This window comes from Dufourea novaeangliae, unplaced genomic scaffold (assembly GCF_001272555.1).
Source record: "Dufourea novaeangliae isolate 0120121106 unplaced genomic scaffold, ASM127255v1 scaffold24, whole genome shotgun sequence".
Classification (NCBI taxonomy): Eukaryota; Metazoa; Arthropoda; class Insecta; order Hymenoptera; family Halictidae; genus Dufourea; species Dufourea novaeangliae.
Window position 1 is genome coordinate 1,286,891 of NW_015373905.1, and position 25,524 is coordinate 1,312,414.

The 25,524-nt window shown below is 34.4% G+C and overlaps 1 protein-coding gene across 1 annotated transcript; it reads left to right on the plus strand.

The window, feature by feature from the left end:
• Nucleotides 1-10,576: 10,576 nt before the first annotated feature.
• On the plus strand, nucleotides 10,577-22,389 carry LOC107193784 (hemocyte protein-glutamine gamma-glutamyltransferase-like). The gene is made up of 7 exons (XM_015583289.1): nucleotides 10,577-11,051; nucleotides 13,261-13,487; nucleotides 15,328-15,929; nucleotides 17,328-17,425; nucleotides 18,426-18,716; nucleotides 19,700-19,860; nucleotides 22,031-22,389. Exons 1-7 carry the CDS (start codon nucleotides 10,577-10,579, stop codon nucleotides 22,316-22,318), a joined length of 2,142 nt encoding a protein of 713 aa, XP_015438775.1. The 3' UTR covers nucleotides 22,319-22,389.
• Nucleotides 22,390-25,524: the final 3,135 nt, after the last annotated feature.

Sequence of the window (25,524 nt, forward strand, 5' to 3'; positions counted from 1 at the left end):
TTCAAATATCGGACTAACTCTTAACGACATTAAACAATTAATTTTTAGGATACAATTACTAATTTTCGATAGCAAAATATATAGTTATACAAAATAGATGCAATAATAAATTTGAAAGTTACTCCGATTAATAAAGGGTACAGCCGTTCGAGGGGGGTGAAAAGTCCCCTTAGACCGATTTGAACAGGCGTTATATTATTCGATAGCTTGTCAAGAAAAAACTGTTCGTAGTAGGTTTGAACCCACTATCCAGGAGGGTAGTATGTAATAGGGAAAATCCGCATTGTCGGTTCTTCCTCTGTTTTTTTTATTTAGTAGCGTGCAAAAATGCTGCAAAATGTGTACCGTTCTTCTAAAAGCATTGTTGGTGTAGGACATTATAGATAGGATATAGTCGGGATATACGATATAGGGGCTAAACGTCAAACTACGCAACGGACATGAAATTTTTGGACGTGGGTTCGAGCCGCGCACAAAGTAGCAAGTTTTTTTATTACATTCGCTATATATTTTTTTAATTTGTAACTAAACACAATGAATAGTATTTACTTAAGAATATTTCAACCTAAAATATACATAAAAGTCTCATAAATCTCGTACTCATAATATTCTTAACATGACTAATCTATCCTACCTAAATCCTTAACAATCATACTATTCACTGGCATTTACTTAGAAATTAAAAGATATATTATGTAATAAAAAAAAAGTATGTACAAGGCATCAAACGTATGACCAAAAACTTCTCTACGGTTCCGTTATAGGACGCTTAACCGATTGCACTAACGTTGTTCGTGGGAGTAACGTCAATATTTTAACATAGAAAGTTGTAGCACAGTTTTAAGTAAGTTTCTTTAACTTTTTTAATTAAAATACTAGTATACATTTTTTCCGTGAAAATCGTCGAAAAAATCGGTTTTTAATTTTTAAAACTATGGCATACCCTACCAAAAAATCTCCAGAAAATTGAGGACAATACTTGTGAGCTTGTACCAATATGTTGTTACTGTAATTGTATAAATGCAGTCGCTTTAAATCTTCGATAAAAAATTCGTATTTTTCGTCATTTTTCACGACTAGGATTTTCAACCAAAAAATAGGAAAAAATTCTCTAACATGTGCCCCAGCAATTAACATTTATCAAATTTTTTACAATTTTTTTGTATGCCATTAAATATGGAAAATATAGGAAACAACCGAATAATCCGAATTTTCTCCGTTAGTATCCTCCTGGTCGAGATAGAACGTTCAAAATAATTGGTACACATCTCGGTAAGCTATCAAATAGCCCATCATTAATAAAATTCGTTCTAAGGGTAGTTTTGACGTCTTTATCGGGCTATACCCTTTATTGTTGTTTCTATTTTGTATAACTATGCTTTCAAAAATTAGTAACTGTATCCTAAATACTAATACGAACCGAAATGCAGATTCGTTAATACACGCATCTTCCAATATATGTGAAACAGTACACGTATATTCCAATATATGTGAAATGGTGCACGTATATTTAGATATACGTGAATCAGTACAAGTGTATTGAATATACGTGAAATAGTACACGTGCACCCGTGTACTTAAAATGACACGTACTGACGTACGTGTACGTGAAATACACGTTCAGAATTACAACCTCTATTAATTATACTGTTCTTTATTTCTATCTAGAAGAAGAGGAAGTGAATTGGTACACGAAGATTCGTTTCAATCTGCACATTCCACTCTACCAAGTGATTCGGATGCGAAAAGTTCTGTTGTAGTTCCTTTTTTAAAATAAATTTTATGAGTTTCTAACTTTTGTATCTATATTTTCTTTACACGTTGTTAGAACGTTTATATCTTTCGTTCCTAACTAACGATATCAATCGTGTGGATAACCGCAACATCCACTTATGGTTCTGCAAGTTCACTAAACTAATTAGTAATGCATATCAAGCCGATAAGATAATTTTTCTATTATGTTTCCTTCGCGGCAAGAAGGAAATAGAAGAAGTGCTGTATTACGATTGTTTTTACTTCTGACCTAACCTATATTATAATTATTTGTTTTATACAAAAAGTGCCAGTAATATTTACTATGTTTTCTTTGTATAAATTGTAAATGTTTATGGCAATGATTATGGTCGTGGACATAATTGCGCGTCAACTGTATTTATTCTAATTCGTATTTCCATAAACTAATTTATGAAAGTGGTTTAAATAAAAACTTATTGTCTCAATGCATTGTTTTGCTAGCTGAAAAAGAGAAAGAAGTCAGTGTTATATAAACAAAACAGAGCACAGTAGCATGTGTTATAAATGTATGAAACTATTAACTCAGTGGTCACGAAAGTCAATTAATCATCAATATCCTATTTACATACATTTTTTCAAAGTTACAACGGCGTCAACATTTCTCCTAATTTGTTTATTGTTAATTGGTATTATTCTCTAATTGATTCTATAATTTCAGACCACTGAGTACAATTTACCTCGGAGTTAATAGAAACTGGTTACATGAATCTTTAGTTATCTCATATATTTTACATTATTTGTAACAATTCACGGAACATCTGAATCCAAATTGAATTATCAATCTACAATACACAATGTAGATTCTACATATTTTCACCATTGTCACTTATACAATAAACATTTTTACCCCTTAATTTGAAATGGCAACCAGTATTTTCGTATTAAGGCCTCCTAGAAACGCTGTACTTTCTTTATTTACATTAGAATGTCGCGCCATCAGACCTACAGAAATGATTTAACTAGAATAAACCAAAGTCTAAGGATAACAAATCAAAAGAACAAAGTATCAATGGATGCTTACTGTGAATTGCTATTATTGCTCTTCTTAGTTAACATAAAAATATATTTATTGTTATTTTAATAACAGATTATAATGTTGCAGTGTGTGTCATTAATAAAAAAGAGTCGTAGATTATCAAAAACTCCCAAATACAGATTATTGAAACCCAGAACGAGTGAAAAAATATGGTATTGTTTCCATCTATCATTTTTATAAAAATTTCAAGAAAAATAAATGTAATTGCAATTTCAACAGCTGTTTTGTCGTTATAAATAAATACATTCAATTATTAATATCAGACGTCCATAAATTCAACAATTCGGTCATTCACTGGTTGTTTTACCCTATTTCAAACAAAATTTGTGGAAGAGAAGGTCAAAAGACATGGAAAGGTTTAAGAGTATACGTGTGATAATTGTCGTAGTGGGGACATTACGACCAGCTCGAAGGAAGCTGCGGCTCATATAAAAAGTGGACGAGACCCTGTGAGTGTCAGTACAGCGATGAAAGTGTAAGTTGTCTGCTAATCGGTACCGTTTTACTTCTAATCGATCCATGAGTCAAAGTACTATCTTAAATTTTCAGTGACCTTTTCACCCTCGATAAATGTCGTTCTTGTTTTTTTTGTTTTGCTGCTGTTAACGTGTGCATCGTTAGTGCCAACAACCCTTCAATAATGGACAACATAAAAATTATCCGCGTTATTGCATAAAAGAAACGATTGTTCAGTTGGAAAATTGAATTTTAATATTTTCAATTAAATTTTTAGTAAATACACCAAAGAGAGCGAATGTTGCATAAAACTATCGTAACAACGATACTCAACGGAAAATTTCTAAAATTCGTTATCGGTGCATTACAATTACTATTTGTTCTTTTTTTATGTGGTCTACAGTTTATATCAATGTTATCTAATTACTTTTGTACACAAATACTAAGTCATAAGGGGTTTTATACGTTTTATACAGATTTGAGATCCTACAGGGTGTAGTATCTACAAATATCGTAACAGTATCTACAAATTTTTATTCATTTACGATAACTTTAGAGGGAAAAAGTGATACAGAGAATTAAGTAATTTCTATCCGGGCATAAATTACATTTAACATTTTTACATATTAACATATTAACATTTTTCGAAGAATTTCGTTTCATCAAACATTCAAAGTCACCTTGTGTTTTAAAACGGATTCGTATCGTTTGTTCCTGTTAGTTTTAAATAATATGATATTTATTTATATTTAACACTAAAAATCATTTAAAACTCAGATGGTCTTATATTGAAAAGACTGGGTAGTGGTCGGAAGTCAGGGATAAAAAATTGACAAAAAATAATTTTATTTATATCAGTATATTGTTTAGCCTTACCGGTCATCAGCTGACCAAAGTGACTTTGGTTTTTAACAAACAGTAATTTTTCGAAAACTTTAAATATTCTGATTAATTCTATTTATCACTTCTCCCTCTAAGATTGTTATATAAGTGGTTTAAAGTTTATCAACTTATTGGATATTGTTAAGCCAATTACACACTGCTACTTACAAAATAAATATTTCCATTCTTTGATTCGATATTTAACACTGGTGAACCATCAACGTTAAATACAAACCAAATTATACTGTGTAATATATAATATCATACAATATGCTATGAAAATTTATAAAATGTATAATAAATTAAAGGTCGAAATAAATTCCGACAATAGCACCTTTATGATTTCAGTAATAGTAAAACAAAAATATCTGAAAGTCGTCACTTTAAATTGTTTGTTACTTCTAGTGCTAATAAGACTATATTTTAATTATTTCCTGTTGTTATACAGTATTGTTTATTTTGAAACATGTCCTCGGATGTTCATTCCGTTATTATCTGTCACTTTGCAGATACCTCTTTTAAACTACTGAGGATCGAAGGAAAACTGATAAGAGTGAGTACAGTCTACAATTTTTAAATTAACCCCTCCCTCCTTTTTTATTATTATCAGTTGGACGAATAAAATCGTGTGTGACCCAACGTGTACGAAACGGGAAAAACATGCCGAAGCGATTCCCCATTATGTAAGCCTTACGCAATTAAGAGTTATGCTAATAAGATTTTTAAAGTACCGGTTTTACCTTCATCGGAGAAGATGGTATCCGTTCGAAGTGGATTTATACAGTAGGCAAACTACTGCATAATGTTTTGTTAATCTTAAATTTTCTTCTAAGGTGCGATATACGAACTCTGATGGAAACAGAAACTTTGTTCAATCAATTCTGCTTATATACTGTGTAAAGCCGGGTCCACATTATATAATAAAACATTACAACATAATAAATAATAAACATTACAAACTACAACAATAAATATTTTAACAATTTGCTACTAAATTTAATTTTTTGTATTGTAATAAGTTCGTAAAATCTATTTTTGCATCTCATTATTAACCTATAATTTCTATTATTGAATTCTGTTTTTCATGTTGCAGTTATGAGAAAAAATTTCAAAGATTTGCTTAATATTTTTCTCGTCATTATTTCTTCTTCGACTCAAATCCTATGATGTTTTGAAATCTGAAGAAATTGAAGTATTTATAATATTATACAGAAATTATGACAAGAAAATATAATACTAATTTACTCATAACAGGATTAATATACATATTTCAGTAAGGCAAACCCTGCATCAAAATTCACGGTACAGATTAGATTTGATTCAAGTTAAAGATTACAATTCAATTACACCACATTCGAAAATAAATATTGTTTTTTAGTAGTTCTTTCATAAAGGAAATTCAAGGAAGGTATCTGTCGTAAATATTTCGCAAAACGTTAACAACCCATTCAATATTTTATTTATCTTTACCATTCTCGTCAATTTATTCCATTTCGAAGCTTCTTACCGAAATTTTATTGGCTGGTTTGATTAGTCAAATCCATTTTGTAGAAGTGTCATTTCGTTTTCGTTTGTATTTTACAGCAAATACATATAGATATTCAGTAATGAGTGTAAAAATGAAATTGTATAACAAGTTATAGTAATACATAAAATACATGTAAGATATCAGCGAATGTCACGATTAAAATTGACGAAGTGTTAATATGTAAATGGTTTATTGACTCCACATTCTTCGATTAAAACCTTCGTGTCTTCAGATCAGATTGAATACCGTTATTCAAACATTTGTGGGTTCTAGTAAGCATATTGGGTGGAAATGATCATAATAGAGTTGGTTTCTGCACAGGTTTATATAACATTGATAAAAAATATAATTCAACGAGTTACTGAACTATTAATAAAATAATTAAAGAATAAATATTTATTTCATTTTAGTAATTGGAACCATACAGGTATTAATCACCTAAACTTGTTAGTCATTCAAATTTTCTAAGAACATTTTCGATAAACGAATCAAAATTAAATGCAAAATTATATGCAATAGTAAACAAGTATGTGTTATTACAACAGAAAACAAAATGAGGTACAACGTAAAAGAGAACTTCTCCGACCATAAAAAAATACGTTTATTGCTCTAAATTCTCAAGGAAACAAAACTACGTACAAGTATAATAATAACTGAACACTGTCGTCGTCAGTAACTCTTCGTATTTGATGCGATCTGAATGTCTTAGAGAAAAATATTATTTTTAAATTTTTTGAAAAAGGTCATAGTTGTTGAGAAAAAAATTCCCAAAGAACACTCTTTTTTCGGTCTCCTGACTGAGCATGACCCCTTAAATGAAATTACGCCACAATCTTAAAGTGGCAGTAATGGGGACATTTGACCAATTTTGTGTGCCTGTTTTGATTGAACCTTGCAATGTTACAAACGGAATTTGTCACTTCGATATCCATTAAATTCTTTCTGACACTGTATCGAAGTTTCGATCGGTGACGATACAAACATCCCATCGGGTGAATGACTATTAATAGCATAATGGTATTAGAATTGAGTAACGGTTTTCGGAACGAGGCATTTCGTCGAAGAAATCGGGTGAATCATTTTTGAGAGTCATCGATGTCAGGTCGCTTCCATTCAAGGGTGAAAACACGCCCGTTGCGAGGCAACTCACGTTCTGGGATATATCCCGGATATTTACGCAATGTCTCGATGAATCAATGGTAAATACCGTGCGACCAAGTGTGGTCGGAAACGCGCATGGTATCTGGGTGCAACGATTGCATCCTCGTGAACGTTCTTGGCAAAATGTTTTTAGAAAGTTGAACTGTTGTTCGTCTTCGACGTGCGTTGATAGAGTTATATTGTTTTACTTTTTATTTATTTATTCGCGCGGAAGTTCCAATCGCCCTCGATTCATTCTAAAAGACAAATACATACAGATATTACATATGTATATGTATAGGTCGTTGCGCATGAAACGAGCGATTTTTATGAATGACAATTTGTACTATAACTTGTTTTTTTTTATTAGAAAATTACACTAAAATCGGCTGAACTTTACTTTACCGGACCAAAAAGTATTGACTTTTTTTTATGTCATCTGGTAGTATTCAACAAGTGAAATCTAAAAATGCAAGTTTTAAGTTTAGAAATCCACCGGTTCAAAAGTTTTGCGTATGTAAAACCAAGCCTGTTTAGCATACTTTATAGGTTAGTCAACCGCCTTACTGACTTCTATTCAAAATTCGTTCAATCAGTAGTGAAATTGACATTTTCATACAAAATTAAGGGGTTATAGACATTTCCCGAAGATTATGATGGCATGGAAAAATATACGTTAACGATTAATAAATAAATCTAGAAATCAAGATCAAAGTATGTAAATTTAGGTTTCGATGCGTTTGGTAGTATCTTCTACGCATTTTTGCTATAAGCGTCAACCTCTCCTTTTGTTTGTTCGACGAACATTCCAATTTTTTCTTAAAAATTCCAAAAAAAAATAAATTTACGATAAGGACAAAAATTTTGGTTTTTTCCACTTATTTGTAAATTCTTTCTCCATTTCAATATTTTGAAATAGTTTAAAATATTAATCATTCAAATTAAATTGGTAAGATTGATAAAAAGCGCCATATAGAGCCCCAGCTAGATACGACACCAAACGCGTGATATCGTTAACCCATGTACATATTATAATATTTCTCTGATAGAATTGTTCTGTGTTTCTGAAGCAGCTTCTAAAGATTTGGTTGAAACGTGTTAAATAAATTGTGTTAATGTTATAAATGGACTGATACCACTTAAAAAGGCGGCTCATATAATAATCACGTTTGTGAATATATTAGTTTGTACAGATCTATGGAATCGCGATTTCTATAAGCCGAGACAAAAACTTTTGAATCAAATTATTTTTCAACAAAAATAATTTTTATTCGGTGAAAATATACACCATCAGTGTTACAAGCTTGCTGCCAGTGAGATATTAATTGTTATGATTCCTGCGCATACATACTGGTGTCATTAAATTGTATGAGTCCTCCAAAGTCTACAAATAGCGTTTGTTAATTAACAGCGCCTGATACCGGAAAAGGTATACAGCGTGAGTCCAGTAACTAGTTGAACGGCTAATGGAAATAAATATTATTTTGAATAGAACAATATGATTTTCTGATGCGTATAGTTTCTGTATTGTTATTTTGTTCATAAATGATCTGAAGTAAGATCCTCGAAAACTCAGTATAATACTGAAAGAAATATTCTTCTTGCTTTCTTAGAATTACGAGTACACAAAGAGACTATGAATACATCGAGTGTCTGGACACTTATGAACAGTCATTTACATTACATCAAGTTTAACCATGCTAGATCGCCACTAACAATCACTGATCACTATAAACTATCTATTTGCAAATCGGCAATTTCGTGCGGTGTAATTTATGTAGTGAATGAAAATCTTTCTGAGCACTCTTGCAAGCTTGTATTAATGTTGATTGTAAGTATGAATGAAAATTATTAACAGCCCTTTTCGTTAGTACAAAATTATACAGTGTAGGTGCTGTACCCGTTTCAAGATATTATCTAAGATAACAGTAAAATTAATTGTGTTAAACAGTAAAGTTAATTAAGGTAGAGAATCAATCTCAGTTAAATTCGACCAATTACTCGGCATGTATTATAAGACTGGTGAAAATATTCTATTTTCTGGTGACAACAAAGATGGCAGGCAAAAGTGTCTGAGTAAACACGTTAAAATTGAGTATAATAAATATGTAATGAATGTAACATTTGTATTTCAATGAAGAACGTGTATAAAGCCTATTTAATCTTACTTTGTCTAATAAGATTTGTATAATATTCAATATAATATCAAATGCCGGTAATAAAACGATCTTTTCATGTATGAGTCACTGAGTGTACGTTGAACAAAAAAAAAGAAATAGCAATAGGAGTGAAAAAATTTCTTGGAGTCTACAAACGGATATCGGCATTACTTCCTCCTTTCAGTCCGATCATTAGTGCGTAAGACTTCGAAGAAGCTGTCGTGAGAAATAACTACAATTCATTTACACTTAAATGAACTTGCTGTATCCGCGTTATGAATGAAAGTTGTCCATAAATCATCGATGTATTGTACAAGGTACTGCAACAATTTCAATGCTTGTTTTTTTTTCTATTTTGAGAATTATTCCTAATGAGAAGGATTCAATTATCACAACTGAATTGTTAATGATTGTTTATTAAATTAGTTTCAAAAGACTAAACTGTGGTGATTTCGAGCTCAATTACAAACTGTGGTACGCCTCGACTTTGGAAATGGAAAAACATTACTTACGAACTACTGAACAAAAACTCGACACGATCGTCTGTTAATACAAATATGTTAAGAACTTTTTCCATCAATTTATTATACCTTCCATTGTAATTATCATAAAGGAAGCTTCAAATTGAATTTTCCCGTCATCAAATTTTCTATCGATATACAAATATCTACTATAAACAACTGCGCAGATACGCAGCAGCATGGGCAGCAAGTTTTGCAATATAATCTGTTGTCCCATTAGGGAAAAAAATGGAAGAGAGTTTGTGCAGCTTCAACCATTTAAATTTTATATAGACGCGCATTTATAGACATTTAAATGATTTCTTTAGAAATTCTTTTTATTATTGATTTTAGGGAAATGAATAATTTTCACAATAATTTTATTTTATTATTAATAATTCATTTACCATTTTACAATATTTACAATTTTATATACCTATAACTAGCATTTAAAATCTGTTAACATTTTCCAAAGTACAAGTACGATCGTTTAGGAGTATATAATAAGATCCAATACCATATGAATTCAGTTATATGCAGAATATATTTTTTTTTTAGTAAAATGAATTCTATTCTTATCAATGAAATGGAAAAAGAATTAAATATCACAATAGAAGTAATATTTAGTACATGTTCTTTAGATTACATTTACTTATATTTTCCAAAATATAAAACGAAATTGATGGTTAATTACAAATATTTATTACAATAATATTACAATCGGACAACAGGTTATGTTGCAAGACTTGCTGCCAATCTGCTTTACGATTCTGTCAGCAAGCAATGCCTGCAAAACCCAAGCCAGATGCAGAAACATATGGCTATGGTTTTTTAGAGAAATTTCGTTACTACCTATTTGCTGGCAATCTACTGGCAACCTATAACTCTGGTTATCAGGGAAATGTATACATTTACCGAATCAACACTTTTACTGTAACTGTAACATATACAAAAATATGAATTTTGAACTATCCTCCGATCGGTAGATATTGTAATACTACTGGTCCGCACAATAAATAAATTCTTTCAACGATTAATCTAATAATTGAATTACATTAAAGTATCCGCATCATCTATCAAAATGTCATCGGAAGAACCGCTGGTCGTCGAAGCAGTGTACCTCTACGAGAAAGAGAACGCGAAAGCCCATCGCACGTTCAATTACGAGCTGGTGCATCTGGACCCACCGACACCAGTCCTCAGGAGGGGTCAGGCTTTCAATGTAGCTGTCAGATTCAACCGGGAGTACGTGGACGAGACGGACATCGTCAGGTTGCTGTTCAGTTTCGGACCGAACCCGAATATCCTCCGTGGCACTAGAGGTGTCAACACTGTTACGAACAGGGACAGCTATTTGACGGATCTGGAGGCATGGGGTGTACGTATGATCGGCGTCAGCGGCGAGGACTTGTCCGTGGAAGTGAGGAGCCCAATCGACAGCCCCGTTGGCGTCTGGCAATTGAACGTGGAGACCACCACTCTGGGCAGAAAGAAACCGCCGAATACTTACAATTACGAGAACGATATCTACCTGTTGTTTAATCCGTGGTTGAAAGGTGAGATCAGCGTACAACTTGTAAACGTAATATACAGGGTGAGCCAATAAGAACTATTATCCCAAATACAATAAAACATTTAATAGTACCACCACTAGGAGGATCCATCTTGGAACCAGCCAAGCATACAATGTAAAGGTGCGTACTCACCAGCGAATAGTTCACAAACACTGTTCGCAAACAATGTTCGTGAACACTGCTGGTAACATGTTCGTGCACAGTTCGCAAACGGTTCCCGAACACTTGTAAATATTCTGTTGCACCATTCTGTCAGATTCTTGGCATTGGCGTAATTAGATAGGGGCCAGGGTGGGCCTGCCCCCCCCCCAGAATATGGACGGCCCCCCCGTCCAGAAATGATTGAAATATGTAAGAAAAACATTTGTTGGTTGATAAAATTTATGTTAAAAAAAATGAATACTTGAGTCGACATGCAATACGCAACGCAACTAAGTACAAAAAATACAATACTATCCTCATTACGTTAAAGTATTAAGTAAAATTATATTGGAATTAAGCTGTTTAATTTTTACATTCTACTTAACTAATAATCCTGCAACACCAATTGAGGGATCGGATACAATTAAGGGAACTAGCGCTCGAGAATGTGAAAAATATTTTTGCAGAAAGAAAGTAGCAAATTGCAGCTTATATAAGATACATTTTAATTATAGGTATCTGCATATAATATACTCTTGATTTTAATCAATCTTAAATTTCTTTTATTTGAAAGAATTATGTTTATATTCTTCTAATCTTAGTTTTACTGTTAAATAAACATGTCAATAATTATTGCAAAATGTCTAACTTTATTTTGTGCAACCCACGTACGTGGTATAAAATACGTACAGGTGCCTGATGGGGAGTGTTATGGGTGAAAGTGAGGGGACCCCCCAGAAAAAAATTCTAGTTACGTCAATGTTTCTTGGGAATAATCACTTCGTTGTGTGTATTCATTGTGCACTTGCTATTTATTAAACTCAAAAATTTGTCAAAAGTGTCGATAAGATTAATTTAAATTTGTAACAAATTATGAGTACGCAAATCAGGTGTTAGCTTGTGCTGGTTTTATGGTTATCCATCTGCTAATTTAAAAGTATTTTTCAAGTATTTCTCAATACTTGTCTAAAATTAATTGATACCAATATTCATTCCTCGTGTGTTACCTGTTTCTCTTGTTTGTCTTGGTTCTTTGTTAGTGGTCCTCGTTGTCGAAGTTTGTTACATTAATCATTAAGATGTTATCAATTCATGGAACAGTACGATTCGAACATTCTGAAAGATCACACTTTCTTATAGCCAAGAAGAAAAAATAAATATGGTATTTATTTATTTATGGTGAAGCTAAACGGAATGAATTATATGCAGAAACGTATCGAACGAGAAAACATCCTTCGTCTGATAACATTGCCATGACATTTAAGATGACCGTGGGTTTTTTTATCATCGACAAATGCACGTCCTCAACCCAGATAAACTCCTGTTAGTAATTTTTTCGAACTTTCACTGGAATGTAATTTAGATCTGCATTGCAAGTAGGACACCCTGTATGAAGGTTACGAGCAGGCCTGGGTACTTCTCGGATGATATTTGAAGTATTATTTTAAATAACATGTTGTTTTCTTTCATAATTATTTCCATACCTGTGATCACGTCTGAAACAACAATATTTTAATCATTTGAAATAATTCTTAGAAATAATTGTGAAATTGTTCCTCGAAATTGTATCAGGTCTGATTGTGAGTTTGATTTCTTCACATTTTTCTGAAGAGTAACACCCCGCTTCTATCTTTTACTTGAATGGAACGATTATTTTCTTTCGCGACAATATTAGATGGATCCAAGCAAAAATCTCTTTTCGAAAGGCGGATTCTGCTTAAAGCAAATTGCTGTAAAGATTTCTTAACATAAAATCCTTTTGTTGCATATTATTTAGAATATTATTTCTTGTCAAATTTGGAATACAAAAATAACAAAATAATTAATTATTTGAAATTGCTATCATTTCAAAAGAATCGATAATATTTTTATTTTCAAATAACAGTATTGAAAATAATATTCCGCAATAAATTATTTCAAATAATTATTATCCTATTTTCATTTCAAATCAAATTTGTCCAGGTCTGGTTACGATACATTAACGTTAGATTGAAAAATATTATAGTATATTTATCAAAACAGATTGACTTAACGTTGATACTATCAACAGAGGACCTCGTGTTTATGGAGGATGAGCAGTTGCTGGATGAATACGTGCTGACCGACGTGGGGAAAATTTGGGTTGGTCCATGGGGAAGTTCCCGTGGCAGAGAATGGGTTTTCGGTCAATTCGATGCTTCCGTACTTCCCGCCTGTCAGTTGTTGTTGGAGAGGTCTGGTATTAAGGCTGTTTCTAGAGGTGATCCTGTCAAGATGTGTCGAGCTATATCAAGAATCGTAAGTTCAGTACAAATATGTTAATCGCGTGAACAGTCAAAATCCTCGTAAGGGTTTACGTCCTAACTAATGTCTCCAGTTATCTACATTTTATGCATTATAAACAATTACTTTCTTGCAAACTTGTTTTAAACGAATCCGCTACAACCATAGATCAGAACTATGTATACATATATACAATGCACCAATATATTAAATTAGATTAAAAATTAATTGTTTATGCCCTGGTTCAAATAATATTCCGAATTAAAACATTTTGTATACATAAATCATTGATTTTCCCTTTTATACCACTTTAAAAATATCCGATTATAGAGTACCATAGAAAAATATTTATTTATATTTTATTTAACTGTAACTATTTTTTTTTTACTATGGTATATCATTTTAACTGTCAAATCCAGCACGACTTGTTTCATTTCATTGTATTGCAAAAAAATTGGTATAAAATATAAGGAAAGTTCAATTTTTCCAATTCTTATTTTGTTTAATTAACCATTATGAAAAACATAGAACTTTCCATGAAAGTATACGTATCACCAATCAATTCCTGAGGAAATGCTTTATGAGAAACATACGTTTTAAACATTACTATTTCTTTCTAAAAGTAATAAGTAGACTGCGGAGTTTTATGCAAAATAACATTTTATACAGTAATTTACAGAGGCAGAATTAAAAACAAAATAATTTTTTTCCTTCATAGGAGTTTATTGCGTTAAGAATAAAATGAGAAAAATATTAAACTTGATGGAAGGTTTGTCTTCTATTGCATTTCACATACACCCGTTTCTACTATAAATGCATGAAATCCACAGCCTAGTTTTAAGACAGAGCTGCATAACTTCTGCTCCCGGAGTTGGTGCCCCACTCCGGGGGTACCCCCACTACGCGGCCCAAGCTGTCTCGTCCGCTAGGTAGACCCGTGAGCAAACTCGGCTTCCGCTCGGGGAAAAAGCGACGTAACTGAAGGGCCTCCTACTATGCTCCTTCCCTTGGTATTTGGAATTACTGAAATTTATGGCAAATTAACATTTGATTTAACATTAATTTCAGTATCTGGAATAAATTTACCAAGTGGTAGGAAACTTTTATTCTACGCCGCTTTTTTCCCTAGTGGAAGCCGAGTTTGCTCATGGGTGTATACTCGCGAGCAAACTCGGCTTCCACTAGGGGAAAAAGTAGTGTTGGGAAATGGCCTCCTACCATGCTTGTACCACTTGGTATTTGGAATTACTGAAATTTATGCCAAATTAACATTCGATTTAACATTTATTTTAGTACCTGGAATAAATTTACTAAGTGGTAGAAGACCCTTCTCTTACGTCACTTTTTCCCCTAGCGGAAGCCGAATTTGCTCGTGGGTGTACAGAGCGTCGCATTCTACGACCTACGGCGCTGCGGCTAGTGATGGGTAGTCGAGCCGAGCAGCTCGAGCCGTATCGGAAGCTTTCGATTCACCGGCTCGGCTCGACTGGTCAAGCGGGCCGAAATGACAGTCTTATGAGGTGACAGCGTAGAGATGTTATCTGGCCGCCGGCAACCGACCCTCGGGACCTCGGGTTACAGTGTAACACACGGAATGAATCACCCATGAATAAAAATTTAAACTTTTACTCCTTTCAGTGTATTTCCTTAAAAATGTTATGAATAAATGTAGGAGATTCTCCTGATGAAAATAAGTCCAAACCCGACATAAATCGGACTATTTTTTTTATTGTCAGGGGACCTGGCCTCCCTCAGACAAAAATCCTAGTTACGCCACTGGTCTTCCGTCGACAATGTGTTAAGTGTAACCCGCTCACCATAGGTTAACGCTCCGGAATTCATCGTATTTTTTCAGACAAATTCGAACGACGACAAGGGTGTGATCACGGGACGCTGGGACGGCCAATACGAGGATGGCACAGCGCCCGCTTCGTGGACCGGAAGTGTGCCGATTCTCGAGCAATTCTTAGAGACCGGGGAATCGGTGAACTACGGACAATGCTGGGTATTCGCCGGAACGGTAACCACCATCTGCCGTGCCCTCGGTATACCGTCCAGGGTGGTGTCGAACCTGGTCTCGGCCCACGACGCGAACGCCTCGCTCTCGGTGGACCGTTACTACGACAAGGACAACGAGGAGCTCGAGTACGATCCGAATAATATCGAGGGCGAGGATTCGATCTGGAACTATCACGTCTGGAACGATGTCTGGATGGCTAGGCCGGATTTGCCCAAGGGATACGGGGGTTGGCAGGCGATCGATTCGACCCCGCAGGAACCGTCCGAGGGTGTCTACCAGTGTGGACCAGCCTCCGTTGAGGCTATTCGGCAAGGAGGCGTTGGATATAATTACGATGTAACCTTCATGGTGGCTTCGGTGAACGCCGACCTTATGAGATGGAAAGAGGATCCTGAGAGCGAGCTAGGTTACTCGAAAATCGACTGTAATAAATACCAGTAAGTATTCTACAGGATGGATGGAAAGTTACGACATATACAGAGTGGTCCACCTAAAAGTAGCCACTTAATATCTCCTTCGGTTGTGATTATACAGGGTGTCCCGAAATAGGTGTAAGTCCTTGAAAGGGGTGACTTTTGGGCTGATTTGAAACAACTGTCTCCTTAGCGATAAAGTTCACCGAGGCTTTGTTAACGAGATATTAACAGAGAACCCCGACCAATCAGAGCGTGGGTCTGTCGACTGAGCTCCTGCGATAGCGTGAGTCACAGCCGACTCTAGTACTAGCCGTGCTGAACAACGTGGCAACACCGCTCATAGCGGATTCGGGATTTCTATTTTCAAGAATATAGTTTTGTGCTCAGTGTTATAATTAACGTTATTTCTTACATAAAACCATACTAATACACAGTATTTTTAACTAATTATGCATAAGGAATACATAAATATCATAACTATAGTAAGTAGAAGTAATATAGATGTATATTAATATTTATAAATGTATATATTTTGTGAACACTCTGAATACTTTGGTGTTAACTCTGATTGGCCGGGATTTTTCGTTAAAATCTCGGTAACAAAGCCTTGAAGAACTTTTTTGCTAAGGAAAAAGTTGTTTCAAATCACCCCAGGAATCACCCCGTTCAAGAACTTATAACAATTTTGGGACACCCTATGTAAAAAAGATATGTTGTATGCAATTTGCATGGTGTCGTATGACGAACACGCCGCAACGAATGTTTTCGTGCCAAGGTCATTCTTTTCGGAGTTTTCAAGGTCACTTGACTCACACAGCTGACATTAAAACGTATTCGGAGATGTTAATGACATGACCTTGAAGTGACCTTTCACTTCGAGTTTATGTGTTATTCTTTTAGAGTTTTAGACAATACATATCCATGGAGAGACATCATTTTAAACACTTAACATGACATGATAATTTAAAAAGTAAGTGATAGATACCTTATAAATTTAACAGCGATCAGGTATTCTAGAAAATGTTTCGTTACATTTCCGCAGATTTTAATTATTATAAAATGCATTAACGACGTTACTGCGCGAAGTCATTGCAATCCGCGTAAAAAATGTCAATTGTAAAATAAACACCGCATTCACAGACGTTTTTTATTTTCTTTCTGAGTCATAGATTCATTCTGAATTCATTGTCGCATAGGTAATCGTCACCTTGACGGTATCGTGAGCCACGGCATCACTTAATTTACATAATCTTCACGCGTGTAATAACAAAATATTTATGCAAAAACACCTGGGACATACGCCATTTTGGATTGCATAATTGTAAACTGATCTTGTAAACTGATAACGTCTTGTATTTATCGTTCAAATCAAAATCTTACCAAGCAAAATTCAAAAAGTCTGTTTTTCCTCTCAAATAGCATTGGTCGCATGATTCTAACGAAAGCACCTTGGATCTTCGATCCCAATGGCGACAGAGACAGAGAAGATATAACGTCGCTGTACAAGGCGAAGGAAGGTAAATATTTTCGTTGACCAACTTTATTTAAGCCTACGACTCGAGTCCGATGTTTTAAGAATTGTTAGACAATGGACAAACGTTTCGTGTAGGTCCGCAACACAGAAATCTAAGGTCGACTATATACATATGTATTATTATACTGGGTGGGTCGGAACGGGTACTATAACCGGATAGGAGGTTATTCTACAGGGTGTTTCATTTAACTGGAAACGGTAGAATATCTCACGAAGAATTAAAGTTATCAAAAAAATGTTCGTACAAAAGTTGTTTGGTATAAAGGGGGACATTACGCGGTATAAATAATTTTTCTGTAAGTGTAGTAGTGGAGGAGATATCAAAGTCAAGTTAATTTTGTTAAATGGAACCCTGTATTTTTTTATTTATATTATGATAGTGTTTGTTGAGACGAATACAATGAACTGCCACATGATATCATTCCCTGTAGTAGGAAGTGAAAAATTAGTAAGATTTTAAGATGATTTACGAAACAGGATTATAGTCGCATGCGAAAGAATAACGGACAAGATGTTGAAAAGTGTCGAAAGAGAATTTTCAAACAGAATAGAAACGTGTATTTGTAACGATGGTGGGCATGTTGAAGGATAAATGACGTAAAAAATTATTAATTAATTCTTGATACTACAAGTTAGATAGTGGTAAATGAAATTTAAAATCCATTATTTACGCTTAACTCCTCATATTTGCTACGATATTGGTGTTGTTTCCATACCAGGAATATTTTATTAAAAACGGAACAATCGGTCGGGTACGAGTAGATGGCACAGTCACGTAGAGTTCAGCTGACCGACGACACACGATCCGTGTTGATCTGACTACTTTGTATTTAATTTATGATATTTTACAACTCGGAATGATATCATGTGGCAGTTCGGTATATATATAACAGTAAATATTTATAGTAAATATTTACATTTACCAAATCAACGCCGCAGGCTAATACATATACCGTCTAACACGTTGTTCTGTTCATATCTAGGAACGGAAGCAGAACGTTTGACACTGTACAGAGCGGTACGCAGCACCGAAATGGCGAAAAGGTTTTACTCTTTACCCTCTCCGGGCAAAGAGGACGTCGAATTCGATCTCGAAGATCTTGAGCGCGTGAACATCGGCCAGCCGTTCGCTGTGACGGTACACATGAAGAATAAATCGGACCAGCCACGTACCATTCAGGCAATATTGTCCGCTGGAAGTGTCTACTATACTGGAGTCAAGGCGAACTTGGTGAAGAGAGCTTCTGGCGATTTTGTCCTTCAACCGCACGCCAGTAAGTTTACGAATTTACTTTCGGAGCAAAGTGTGTGTAAACATGCTCTGTCCCAAAAAATAACCGAACGTTTATTAAAAATAACAAAACACACGCAACTTTTGAGAAACATGTTTTATTTCATTGAGAATACAATCCTTCTGCAGCGATACAACAATTTGCACGGTCAAGCAATATATCGTGTAAATCGCATAATGACCGATGTTTGTTTACATGCGAATGACTGGGTTAAGACGCCGCACAAGTATTGACTAATAAATATAATTTGTTTTATAATTCACGAGATTTTTATTATAATTAGTGTAATAAGAACCACGAAAATCCAAATGTAATGCGGAACCAGCCAATCATTACATTGCATACATGGTGACGGTGGCTCGAGTTCGAGCCATACTGGTACTGTGTTAGTATAGTGTCGCTGAGGGCCTCGAGTTTGAGCCTTGCCGTCGCTGTGTACTACTGTGTAGTAGCAGAATATCAGTGTGGGGTCAGAAATGACATAGGGACCGGTGACCATGTTTCCGTGCTCGGAGGGTTAAATAGAAGCACCACCAAGGATTTTTCGTCATTAGAAAGTCATAATGTGCGGACAATATCGAAGAGTCGGATAAGACTGACTTATAGTAATCGGAAACTGAGCATAAATCGTCCACGGCAGAATGTTGATAAAAGTAACTAGGAAAATATCGTTAGAAACCGTGTCTGCCATGATAGGTGCTCAGCGTCGTTTACAAGCTTGTATCGAAGCGAAGGGTGGTGATTTCGAATAAGACCCTTAAGTGTTTTTCGTTATTGCAACATATCAATAAATCCTGATTAGTTAAGGACAGATGACAATATTTTCTACTTTTTCTATACAGTCACCCAATATATTTGTAACGAAATTTATGGCAGGACTAGATATTTCTTCCTTCTTACGTGGTATAGTTTGTAATACGTCTGCGAACAGCGATATTTTAATCACATTTATTTCGTTTGTTTAGCCGAACAGTTAAGACTCGTAGTCACAGTGGACGATTATTTGGATAAGCTCGTAGAGTATTGTATTATGAAGCTGTACTGCATTGCCACCGTCAAGGAAACCAGGCAGACATGGGCCGATGAAGACGACTTCCAGGTCTTGAAGCCTACTATCCTGATCAAGGCAAGCAATCAATTAAAATAAATAGAAATTTAGGAATCTTATTTCGTAATTACAATTTTACAATTGTTTTACAATTACGAATTTACAGTTTCCAATCATTTTCTTCTCGAATTACTAGACTGAAGTTTTTATGCGTTTAAATAATTCGATTTATTTATTATCTAATTATTCCTACACGTGGTAAACGAAATAACTTTCTCTTTCAATTCTATTCTTGTATTTATAATTACAGAGGCATCCCTCCCCCACTTACAACTTTATAAAGACACTTAAATATTAGGTGGTGTAAATAGTTTTTCGTGTTTATAAAATACACTTAAAGTCATATAATTTCAGAGGAACATTTGTTAATCAAATTAGTTTGGAAGTTGTTTAAGAAATAAAAGATTAACTTTCCTGCGATTTCCGCACTTAGTAGAAATTAAATGTAGTTAATTCCTGTTAATAAATAGAAGGTTAAATTTCTATTCTTATAAGAATAGGTCTGAGGATTATGATCTCCAAAAACATTGTGTTTATTTCTATTTTCACAGCAAAACTCTAATTCGGTGTTGGTTAGAGACAGTTTAAGAAAAAACTTGTTTTTTCAACTTTCTTAAGGTTTTCGCACAAAAGCACTAGTGTCGTTACACTTCTCTATTGATTCTTTAAAGACTGACACCTTGTTCATGGGGTTCCATCACCTTGCACGGAATGACATTGGCAAAAATACTAAACGAAACAATCTAAAATTTAAGTCTTGAGAACATCCGTAGGACTTTTGGGACTTTTGTAAATTTAAGTCTTACGAACGTCCTAGGGATGTCCAAAATGGACGTAGGACATTCGGATATAAACTGGACATGAAACGAACGTCATTAGGATATACGGTGCTATCTGGGATATGTCTGATGCGACGGGTTATTCTACTTGTAAGGCGTGCTGTTTAACTGTTTCACGTTTTGGTTTAATTTATTTCATTTGATTTCATTCATTAATTTCACTGGATCACCGATCGAGCCTGTGTGATCAACTGGAAATCGTTTGTGTCGCGTTTAACCCATTACACCAGACATATTTCACGCGTATTTTTCCCATATTTTCAGCAAGTAATGCCTTGAAAACCAAGCCACAAAAGCAATTGCTTCATTCTTGATTTTTGTCTTACAAGGAGAGGTCACAGCTAGGGATAAACCGATACCATCAAGGTATCGATACTTTTACTCATAACTTGTATCGAAAAAAAGTATCGCTGTCTACTTAATATTGCATCAAAAGGATTGATACCTACTTGTATTGAAGGAAAATTAATAGAGAGTTCTTTGTTTATTAATATAATATATTTTAATCAGAATTGAGCAGAATTTTATTCGAATAATACGTAGTGATAAGCTGCAATATCTAAGGGCGTCATCCTAAGCTTTAAACAGTTAAATGTTATTAAACAATTTTTTGCCAAATGTCGACTCATTCAGGAAGACGTATTATTTGTTATAAAAATTAGAATTTCCATGTTTAAACGATTAAAAATGACGAGTCACTTTTTTTATCTTTTATTCGTTCTTCGAAACTCTTTATCTATATGTATAATGAATTTGCCCTTCTCTGATTTTAACGAAGATATATTTAATTTATAAATATTTATTAACGAAGTCATATTTTGTTAATGAACATTTGTTAACAAAGTAATATAACTGGACGACAACCACCTTCACAATTATTTGCTTTCATATCGATTACACGCTCCATTCGATATAAGTACGTTTCCTCGATACTAACCGTATCGATACTAAAAATACTCGGTATCGAATCGGAAGTATCGATTATTTACTTGTATTTACTTGGATCAGTTTATCCCTAGTGTGACTCACAGCTATGGATTCATCGATTATAATCAAGCTTTTTCTGGTAAATCGAGATAAAAAATAAGCCGACTCATACGGAGCATTTTTTCCAAAGATAGTGAACCCCTTAATATTCTGATGTCCAGATGCAGAGTGGATCAGAAATCATAATACAACCGACAATGGGGTGATTCTGATTATACGTGAAAAAAATTTTAAAAAAAGTTTAAACATAAAATTGTTTCGTCCGTGGCTTCGTTTTCAAGAAAATCGAATTGAGCGATGATTGATCACATAATATACACGATAGCCAAATAATACTGAACTGTGCGCGCGTTATTTTTCAGATTGACAACGAACCCATGGTAGGAAAACCGTCCACGATCACCCTCAGTTTCAAGAATCCGTTGAGGAGGATTCTGACAGAGTGTAAATTCAATTACGCCGGGCCGGGGCTCTCGAAGAACAAAACATTGATGTTCAGGGACGTCGGGCCGGAAGAGGACGTCTACGTGGAGCATCAACTGGTCCCGCAGAAGTCTGGACCACAAAAGATCATCGCCACCTTCACGTCGAAACAGTTGTTGGACATTACAGGATCGGCCGCCATTGACGTTCTCGACGAAGACGAGTGAAATTCTTCAGTTTGCGTTTTATTTCTCATTTAATAGAGGAAAGGTAACATAAACGGACCGTTTATTTTGAAAGTGGTGTACGTCCATTTTTCTTTGCTTGGAGATATTGAAGTGTTTGCGGTTTTCAATTGATTGAAAAATCCTGATAAGGTCTAAGTATTAGCGAGTTTGTCCACGTCTCTATATGTGTAAGTAGATGTAAATTCATTGTACAAATACCTTTTTTGAGAATTAACTAAACCAATATCATTTTGCAGGATTACGCATGGACTTACTCACTTACACCATTTTCAAAATTACTGAATTGTACAATTCATTGAATTTTAGTTACGAAAAATGTATGTTTTATGCTTTAATCCACTTTTGTTTATACATTAGATCAAGAAAAACAAAATACTGTTGTTTCAATTCAATATTTATTTATTTACTGTTACAGTATGCAAGATTAATATTAAGTACATTCTATTTTTCATTTCGGATCGTTATATCGAAGTGTTTTGAAATGCTCATGATACACGGGAGGTGTATGCGAGGCAATAACTGCATCGTATCCTTATATGTATTTTAAATAAAAATATAGGGACAGCAAAAATTTTAATTATTTAAAACAAATGAATATTCTAAGATTTAAATTATAAATTGTTTATAAATAAAAAGTTTACATTAAAGTATTGGAGATTTACTCATTTATGTCACGCAATCTGATGGTGAAAAAAAGCAGTCGAATTGGGTCAACTATCCCATGTAACATACGGAGTCAGTACTGTTTTTGGTCATTCGAAGTAGAATTCTTTGTTTTAACACGCTAGATACGCTAAATATTTAATAAAAAAAAAAGTGGAAGATACACCGGGTATTCGGTTTCCACCAAACGAAACCAAAAGCAAGATGTAGGTACTTTGGCGGTTTTTTGGGGCATTTAAAAATTAATATACATATATACATATGTATACATGTAATAGGATTCAAAGAATTTTTTATTGAATTTTTTTAACTATTAAGAGACATATATTTTTTTGTAGTTACGAAGTTTTTAATATAAATTTCTTGTATTCAGTAGATTTATTAAATTCTAGCCCAGAATTTAAATTTCTTGTATTCAATTCATATTGACAATATAAATTTCTTTTATTAATACAGGTACGGTTTTTTGGCGCATTTAAAAATTAATATACATATATATGTATACATGTAATACAAATGTATAGTATTCCATAGACACACATACGCACCCACGAATACCGACGAACTGGTGGTCAAGACTGGTCGTTTAAAAATGTGGAAGAAAATATTCAAAGTTGGAAAAAATGTATCATCTTATATGCATTTGCCTATGTCTACTTTTTGTATTTCAAAAATGACAATTATGTTTTTAGTTTATTTCTCCACGTGAATCGCCTCTTTTTAAAGTAGTGCCACGAACCATGCCTCACTATTTGCCCACATAACCATTTACGTGCAGATTGGCAGCAGATCCTGCAACGCAACCCAAGCTAGGCAACTCAACGTAGGTCAATTTATAACCTAGGCTATGTTGCAGGATATGTCGCCAATCTGCGCATAGATTGTTTCTAGCTGATCCTGTATTAAATCTGTAGCCATTCTGGTTAGAAAGCATTATAACAGGCATAGGGCAAAAGCTGGCTGTGCAAGTTTAGCTGACTGGGTATCTTTCACGGAAAATTTTGAAATACCTAAAAATTGTATTTTCATTTTCGAATATTCTGTATACAGGTAAAGTGATTAGTTTGTAGAATGAAAAGTGATTCGTGCCTTTGTTATTTCGTGTATGTAAAAGTAATGTTCCTTGCATTTACTGTGCTAGCTTACCTTTTCTCTGTATATCTTCTAATTTTCATTTAAATCGAACTTACACTATCCTTCTGTACTGATGGACGCTTCGAACTTGAAAACGCTGATGATGGATCGTCTTTTCGTTCGATGGGATAACTTTATGAATATTCTTTATAATCCGTGCCAATCCAATATTCATACATATAAGAACTTACGTTCCCGGTTATTTCTAGACCGTGCTGATCACTTCCGTTGCATAAGCTCGTTCCTGAGAAATGACCACATACTTTGTCTATAAACGTTCAACACTTATAGCCGTAATATATTCAAGCAGTGTACCATTAAGTAAGATGCATACGGTGTATCTGACAGCGTCCAGACATGAAATATTTAGCGCCTATACTGTATCATATTACGTGTATGCAAAGGTAATGACGGATTCTCAATCGATAATATGTACATAGTACATAGTCATCTGTAGAGGACGGGAATATATTAGGCTCCAGATGGGTCGCTTATTTTGTCTAGTATGTATTATGTATGCAGTGGTAGGAATCATCAGGCAAGCGTTAGAGTAGTGAATATTTTTGTTTGTGCGAAAACAAAATTATGAGACCGCCAGGACACCAACGGAGGTCAAAAAAGTGGGATTCCCGTGCTCTATTGCCGTTCCGCCAACCGTGCTGTTGAGAAATAGTAGCGCTCACTGATACTCAACGGCCAGACAGATTTTTCCAACATTCAACCCACTTTTCTCAAAAATGAATGGCCATATGAGGCTAATGTTCTAGCAATGCTTTCCATACATGTGTACCTACAACCCTGCACAAGCACATTGAAATCGGAGGGGCACAGGTCTGAGCCTCCCCTTGTTAGCATGGGGGGGGGGGGGCTCTGAACTCATTGCCATTTTACTCCCCTACAGCCCCAACCATGGCAATATAATTAGAGTCCACTGTACAGTGTATGTAATTATAAGCATACGAAACAATACGTTTATTCGACATAAGAAATTAAGGTACAAATCTAGTAATATAACAAAACATTTACAAATACGAACGAAAACAAAAAAAAAAGCATGAATGAATAAAAACACGCAAAAACGGCACAAATCATTTAACAATATCACAAGTAATCGTAAATTGTAAACACCAAAACACAATAGAGCATAAAATACCATAAACAAGTGGCAACACGTTCTGTCTAGAAACCACTGAACATCGTTCCTCCATTTTCATATTTTCCACTTTCGAAACTTCCATATGAATTCTTGAACACGTACTTTTCGAGACTCTCTTAACACAACATACCCTCTCCACCTTTCCATCCTCCATTTTCTGAACCAAACATTCCATTAACGATTTCACGTCTTTCAAGACAACACTGTTTGAAGATTTTTTACGAATTTCTAA

Excerpts from the sequence above, each read along its gene's own strand:
- LOC107193784 (XM_015583289.1), top strand. The coding sequence starts at position 10,577 with ATGTCATCGGAAGAACCGCTGGTCGTCGAAGCAGTGTACCTCTACGAG. Across the intron at positions 11,052-13,260 it reads GTTTAATCCGTGGTTGAAAG|AGGACCTCGTGTTTATGGAG; the intron begins GTGAGATCAGCG and ends TACTATCAACAG. Across the intron at positions 19,861-22,030 it reads AGCCTACTATCCTGATCAAG|ATTGACAACGAACCCATGGT; the intron begins GCAAGCAATCAA and ends GTTATTTTTCAG.